Source organism: Pinus tabuliformis, chromosome 2_2, assembly GCF_031772625.1.
Source record: "Pinus tabuliformis cultivar Carrire ecotype Pingquan chromosome 2_2, CPIR1, whole genome shotgun sequence".
Lineage (NCBI taxonomy): Eukaryota > Viridiplantae > Streptophyta > Pinopsida > Pinales > Pinaceae > Pinus > Pinus tabuliformis.
Genome location: NC_142300.1, coordinates 563,291,929 through 563,299,687, shown reverse-complemented (window position 1 = coordinate 563,299,687; position 7,759 = coordinate 563,291,929). Strand labels below are relative to the sequence as shown.

Below are 7,759 nucleotides of genomic sequence, written 5' to 3'. Positions count from 1 at the left end.
GATACACTAAGATTAGTCCTTCCTTAGCTAGCTTATTTATTTTTGACTGGCTATAGCAAATAAAGCTTCAAGCTTTGACATGACATGGGAAGTCTCACAGATTATGCCCTAATCAAGTAGCAGAAGCCAACAAGAGCAGTAGTGGCTAATTTTGCTGTTCACACCCAATAAGTTTAACAGTCTTTACGGGGGAAGAGGTATGCAAGTTGAAAATTTTATTATTATGGATGGTCTACCCTGAGCACAAAGATTGTGCAGTATGAATAGAGATATATAGACCTAAAGCTGAACTTTCAAGCTTAGCAAGTTATCCAGCATATATATAAATATAAAACCTCTTTTATGTTTTTTTGAGGTCTGAGGGTTTGGCTGTTTTTCTTGGGTTTTGATTTAAAGGGGCTGTTTATAGAAAAGTCTGGTGTGAGAGCTTGGCTTTGGATTAAATAATTTGTGGAGTGTCAACAGAAACAGAGCAGTTTATTATCCAACATGATATTTCAATTACTCAGATTGCATATTGACAAAAAAATGTGTAAAAGTTGAGTACCACATAATTCCTAGCGGCACTAGCAGAAGCAGGAAAATATTCTAAAATACTCTTGCTTCTTAACCTTACATACCTCATACAAAAATGAAAAACAACTTGCTAAATTCAGATAAAGAAGTAATATCTAAGGATCTGCTCCTCTCCCTCTATTTAGAGCCCTATTCGTGCCACTCTTTAATAACATGAGGCATTAATTATGTGGAATGCAGTTCAGTACTCAAGCTGAAAAACCGTTGTGGACAGTTAGAGATCCTTACAATTTAAGAAATTTCACCTGGTTAATAATATACAAGGTCATTCAGTCGAAGAGACTGGCAAAAACTAGAGTCACGAAGCCTTCTCATCCTCACTAAGAGAAGAAACAGTTTGTTAATCTCTTTTAGGAGTGTTGTGTGGCAAAAAATTAACACATACCAGATCCATTGGAAAATTGTATTATAGGATGGCTGCACCTTTGAAATCAAAAGTCACTTTATTGGAAATATGACATTGCATCAGGGTGGAGACCCTGTTTTCTCTTTGAAAAGTGAGGTACACATCAGTGTTGAATGCCCCTTCATTTTATTTAATGACTTATCAAAAATAGTCCCATAGTTAAGACTAATTCCAGGAGTTTCAAGAAAGTTGCAGAAGGTCTAGATCTTGCATTGCAACCAGGCCTCCTTTTAATCAACTAAATCCTAAATTGCTTCGATGTTTTTTTTCTTGTATTGAGTAGACCCATATCAGGGAGACTTCCCCAAAGTCATAGAAGAGTTCCTAGAACAAGGGGTAGCCAGGTGCATTGCATTCAATAGCAGGGGCACACTTCTCGCTGGTTAGTATTCATTGCCCCCCTCTCTCTATAATTCTGCTTGTGGGGGTTTGATGTTTAGTTTTTCTTTCTGCCCATTCAAAGATTTGTGCCAAAATTGCATAAAGCTGGAGATATATTCAGATTACATTTCATGAATGAGGTTTCCTCATAAATATTAGAAAATTTATGAGCAATAGTCATTTTTTAAACCCGAAAAAAACTAATACAAGATCATATTACCTATAAGGTGCATGGAAGCATAACTTTGTCCTAAAAAAACATGTTAAAGGGTTATGGAAAATTATCACATATTAAATTTGAAGATTTCAATGCCTTTCAAGGGTCATTCTCTGTCATAAAAAGGCTGTAAATATTTTATCTTTCAAATAAAATTCATTTTACAATTTTCTTGTCATAAAAGGGTCCCTTTCAATCTTACAAATGATTGGGTCGCATTAAAATGTCTCTTCACAAGGAAGGCCCCACCATCCAATATTGATACCTGGTTAGAGTGAAAAAAAACATGTCCCTGTTTACTACGGGAAATGTACTTTTATTTTATTCTCAGAAAATGGCAAATACCAGTGTTATAGCTTAAATGAAGTATAGTTTAAACTACGTTATTGATAGTTTTGGTTTGAATTTTGGATGTAGATAAAAGGCATGATAGTGGCGATGGTAGGAGATGGCATAAATGACTCTCCAGCTCTTGTGGCAGCAGATGTGGACATGGCAATTGGTGCAGGCACATATGTTTCCCTTGAAGCTGCAGATATTGTTCTTATGAAAAACAATCTCGAAGATGTGATCACTGCAATATACTTATCAAAGAAAACTCTTGCTCGCATCCATCTTAACTATGCTTGGACCTTAGGCTACAATGTTATGGGAATTCCTATAGCTGCAGGTATATTGCTTCCTTTTACTGGCATTCGTCTTCCACCTTGGCTTGCAGGTGCATGCATGGCTGCATCTTCACTAAGTGTTGTATGCTCTTCTCTTCTTCTTTAATCGTACAAAAGGCCCAAGAAGATCATATTTCTACACACAAAGACTGTACCACACAATTACTATTCACCATGAAAACTTTATGACCAAAAAGCGTTAGACTCAGAAACTTAGGATGGCCATTTAGGTTTTGATAGCAATCCTCAGAATTCTCAATATGTGATGCTTTTTTTATTTGTTCCACAAACATGCCTATTGGCTGTGGAAAGATTGAAAGAGTTCTATTTGATATCAAACTAACCTTACCTGGAGATATTAGTTATGTGAATCAACTAAGTGTAAAGTGATGTTCACAAACTAAAACTAGATGCATATTAGCAGTTTGGATGGTTTGAGATGTACACAAAAGCCACTGCAAGAACATTTTGAACGTTACTCCCATATTACAATTGTTTAAATCTTGAGTTGCCATGAGCTTGTTAAAAAGTTAATGGTAATAGTAGTCAAGCATATTTATGATCGATTAGTTTTCAATTCAGTAATAATCCCACAATTGTATTATCAACTAATATTGTGGAGATTGCTCATATTGAATCTTTTCCTTAAAATGGTATGTCTTTTTCTTAAAATCTGTTAGATACAAAATGTCACAAAACAAAATCATATACTCCTTTAGATTGAGTCATTTAATAGGATAGTCCATCACAGTTTAGGAGATTCTGATTTATTCCGACACATTATCTTCTTATATAGGCAGTGGCATTGATCACATGACACAAACTGGTCAAATTCCATCAAGGAAATAAGTAATTAAATGCTCTACATGTGGTCATCTTTACACTTAATTGTTGGATGTAAAATAGTTTTTCAAAGTTTACCAAACATTCTGTGTATTTTATTAGAGCCAGATTCTCGCCACCTTCTTTGTGCCAGATTAAGTTGTACTTGGTAAGTTGCACGCACTACCAAGATTTAGGCTAGATATCTCGATTAACCACTTTCAGCTTGAGGAAGATCTATATATCTGGGCTTTCACTTTCTAGACAAGAAGTTGGCCTTGAACCACCTGTGATTTCTCTACAGCTTTAGTCAAGACTCAAGATAGATTTTCATGATTGACAGAACAAGCATCAAGAGCAGGTCAGGGAAAAGAATTTTTGTTTACCCTTTTGGATTTATATTTTATCCAGGCTTATTAGTATTCATTAGCAATATTACCTTGGATGTTGCTTGCATCAACATTTCCCACAACCAAGGGTTGATTAAGGTTCCAAGTTTTGGTTTGTAGCTTGTTCTTTAACCAATGGATGATAGTTTGTCATCATATTATGTATAAAGGACAAACCCACCTTAATGCAAAATCTTCTGTATTAGATAGGGATTGAAGACTCAATGCAAATCATGGCATGTAAATGTCAATTCTTATCATTGTTTTTATTTGGTCTGTGCCTTTTAACTTAATCACTTGGATACTAAAAAGCTACACCCATGTTATGCTCCAGCAACACAGACTCCAGGAGGACCAAGCAAGAAGGTGAAATCGCTAGTGTGTGAAGTAGGATAAAGACAAAATATATAGGGGAGCCCATAGTCAGACTGTCTTAGGCTCCTCGATGAGCTTGGTTACTGGTTCTATGGAGCCAGCTCCAAATAGTGTAGATACACAACATATCCATGGATTGAATCATGATTCCACTTTCGATTGACCTGCAGACTGTGACCCACTAAAGTATTTGAGATGAAATTGTTTTTTTGTTGTTGTCAAAATTGGGCTCCAACTGCAGCAAGATGTACTCTGTGCTTTGGTCAATGAGAGGCTTGGATGAGTCAATTAGTTGGTAAGGATTATGAGAAAATTAACTTATACAAAGCCCTCCAATACAGTTCTTGATAAAGGTCAAATGTTAGCCAAATAGATTGGGAACTTTAGCCAAAGAACATATAAAAGCGGAATCTGAACTACTCATTTCTCCTTTTTAGTGTTGTTTGTTTCAACAGGTTTGTGTTTGTCTCAGGGGGTTTGTAGGTAAAGAGATAACCCTATGAAATTGTTTCTAAACTTTTCCTTGTGCGGTCTCTTTGTCTCAATAATGTTCTCCTCTATTTTTGCATTTGGGTTTGCATGTGCATTGCCATGGTGGAATTATCTGGAAGTGACCGCACTAGAATGCACTTCAATATTCAAAATGTGAAACCCTGCTCACTGTAAACATTGGGATTTTTAGCCCAATATATGGGCTTTGTGTGTGCAAAGATGAAATTGGCCACAACGGAATCCACTTCTATATTCCTACCCTGTTCATTGTAAAAGGGCGAAGATGCTCAACTGAAGAGCTGGATCGATGATCTACTTACCACAATGGGATCGGTTGAGCGCCAAGACAAGGAAGGTAGGGATTGGTTGAGCATCAAGACAAGGTCTCTCGTTTTGCAGGGGGCACCTCTTGTTGTGTGGTCTCTCGTTTTGCAAGGGGGAGCACCTCTCGCTGTGTGGTCTCTCATTTCGTTTTGCAGGGGAGAAATGTTTCGTTTTGCAGAAAAGCAATGAGCAGAAGAGGAACCACGCGGTTTTGGTTTTGTACATTTTTTAATTGAATTCCATTTCGCACCCGCACTAATGAAGTGGACTGAGAGTCAATATTTTTGCAGGGGAGGAATGTTTCGTTTTGCAGGGGAGCAATGAGCAGAAGAGGAACCACGCGATTTTGGCGTCGTTAGTTTTGAATTGAATTCCATTTCTCACCCGCCACCCAAAGCGCATTAATGAGTTGGACGGAGAGTCAGTCACATCGACCTCGATCCGGGTTCAAACAAATTCAAACAGATTATAAAATGACAGAATCACATCAAACTGCACCTTGTCGGAGGTTGGAGGATTGTTGGCCGGAGGCGGAGGTTTTTCCTGCCGTTCTTTTTAAAGAGACTTTTTGGAAGTTTTTTCGGTGGGTTTTTCAGTCAAAATCGGGCAGCAATTTATTGAAATCGCAAGTTTGATAGCTAATTTTTTCACAATCAAAGCGTCCCAGGGGTTTTTCAGGGTGCTGAATCCAAATATGCAGTTAAAAAACCATTTTAAATAATACAAATCAAGATTTAACCTCAATTTTTTTCGCCGGATTCCATCACTAAAATCTCCAAAAAATCGCACTAAAGACAACTCCATTTTTCCCTCGCTAGACTACTCCAGAAATAAGTGTTGGTTGTCTGTATTTTAAGATAAAATTAAAATGTCCCGACTCAGTGATCGATGATCCCAATCAACTGACAGGAAAACATTGACGGCCACCGAAGGAAAAAACCAAGAACTGCAATTTAATGATTATATCGCTGCACATTTTACAATCAGGTTACTCAGTTTTTTTGGTTGCTGTTCTTTTCTTTTTAACTGGCTGGGGTATTTGCTGATTTTATTAGATCTACTATATTACCAAACAGTATCAGCGCCTGTGGACAGCAATGCTCCTTTCCTATAGCTTTTTGTCCGGAGATGTCCTCGAAAAGTCCTTGGACGAAAAGAAAACTGCGTGCGGCTCTGCAACTATGCAGGCCGGTCTTTCTTTTAGTATTGATTGACCATTACAGAACGATCGGCAAAAGGAGCCAAAACTGAATCTGGAAACGGGGGCGACCCGATGCAAACTTCAAGAGACATCTTGGGCCTTGGTCATATGGCAGAGCCTGCTGGGCCGCGGCTGAAAAGACGTTCTCCTTCGTGTATGGTGGCTGGAGGGGCGTATGAGAGCAGTGAGAGCTCTTCTCACCCATTCTCCTTCCACACCGCCAATTCTTACCACCGAATTCCTCATGGCAGACCTCCTCGCATTTAGGTGAGAATGCACAGTAGAAGAAGAGGAATTACTAGTATTTCTATGAAGACTGCAACGGAACGAACCGGGATGATTCGTGGGTGAACACATACATGTCTTCCTAGGCGGAGGGCAGGGAATAGGCTTCATGGCGGCACTGCCTTTCGGTGAAATAGGAAGCCCTGCAGTTCGAAGCTGCGACGCGGATCTGTCGAGGCCTAAATTGATAGAGGAGGAAGAGGCGGTGGAAGCAGAAGAATAAGAAGAGGCACCGCTAAAGCTTGCACGGGTAGGAGAGAGCGTTCGGTGGACAGCGAAGTTAAAAGCAGAGGAGGATGAAGGCGAATTGACATGGCGTGTGGGAGAATTGGATCTGTGAACGTCAAAGGTAAGGGGTCTCACAGGGGCGCTGCTAAATCTGCTTCTTGCCTCCATTTTTTTTCCCTCAAGGAGGGTTTGCTAGCGAGCGATGCAAACCGAGGAGACCTCAGGCCCCTGATTTATACAATAAAATTTACCCTGCTTTTGTCGGTTTTACGCCATCCTTTTACCCGACCTCCGCACCTCGGGGCAGCACATGGGTTAATTAATCCACGGTATTGCTCTGGCGGATGGCCAGATTTGATTTTGAAACATAACGGGCAACGAACAAGACATCGAATAGAAGGAAAGTGTCCGCATGTTCGTATAATCCACCTGCAGTTGGGACCCAATCCCACTTTCTCCTCTTCAACTAAATTGAAAAAAGCATTAAGATGTTTCATCACCGCTTCTCTGGCTACTTTAATTAGTGTCGATTTCTTATTTGTTAGGGCTTTGTCTTTTATGTAAAGAGCAAGCACAGAATAAAAAAATTAAATATTACAGGGCTCCACCATTCACCAAGTGGGTGTAATTTTTGGAATATAATACATGATTGATTGAATGGCTTCTGGTCTACATTTCTAACTCTAGACTTTGAATCATTCCCACGGGACTTTGTCTCGATACATTGCGTGCCGGTTACGAAATTAGGTTGTTAAACCTTCAACTTTATTTTTCGAACATAGAACAACTGGTTTTTTTCATCATGTGTTCTTTTGTATTATTTGTTTTCATCATGTGTTCTTTTGTATTATTTGTTTGACTGATTTTCAGATTTAATTTTGTTAAAGAATATTTGATTTTGATTCTATATCTATATAGATTTAGACGTAGGTATATGTATAGGAAGTGAAAGATGTGAAAAACTTAACTTATTAAGAATCTTCCTTTTCCCCTTAGTTATACCTTAACATATGGAAAAACAAAGGGGAACCATAATTCCGTTGAAGGCGTTCCTTTATGTTAGGTATGTATAGCTTTGAGCTTCTTCCTGCTCACATTACTATGCATTTACCGATGGTTAGGGGCAATTTAGTGATGGTAAATGGCAATCACATTAGTATGCATTTACCGATAGTTAAGGGCAATTTAGAGATGGTAAATGGCAATGGTAATTCTTAATTTTTTATAACTATTTTTTTACCGTTTTAATATAAGGAAGTTGTATAATTTTTTTACTACTCATTATGTTGTGAATATTTATAACGAAAACATAATATTTTAGTGTAAATATTTCAATGTTCATATTAAATAATCTAATAATTTTTTAGTGTAAATATTTTAATGTTCATATTAAAT

At 38.1% G+C, this 7,759-nt stretch overlaps 1 protein-coding gene and 1 pseudogene across 1 annotated transcript; one reads left to right on the top strand and one right to left on the bottom strand.

The window, feature by feature from the left end:
* Positions 1–2,018: 2,018 nt before the first annotated feature.
* LOC149193904 (copper-transporting ATPase HMA4 pseudogene) lies at positions 2,019–2,354 on the top strand (annotated as a pseudogene).
* A 3,116-nt stretch (positions 2,355–5,470) lies between these two features.
* Positions 5,471–6,651, bottom strand: LOC149193903 (uncharacterized). Its single transcript, XM_089407032.1, has one exon. It carries the CDS (start codon positions 6,530–6,532, stop codon positions 5,933–5,935), a length of 600 nt encoding a protein of 199 aa, XP_089263158.1. The 5' UTR covers positions 6,533–6,651; the 3' UTR covers positions 5,471–5,932.
* Positions 6,652–7,759: the final 1,108 nt, after the last annotated feature.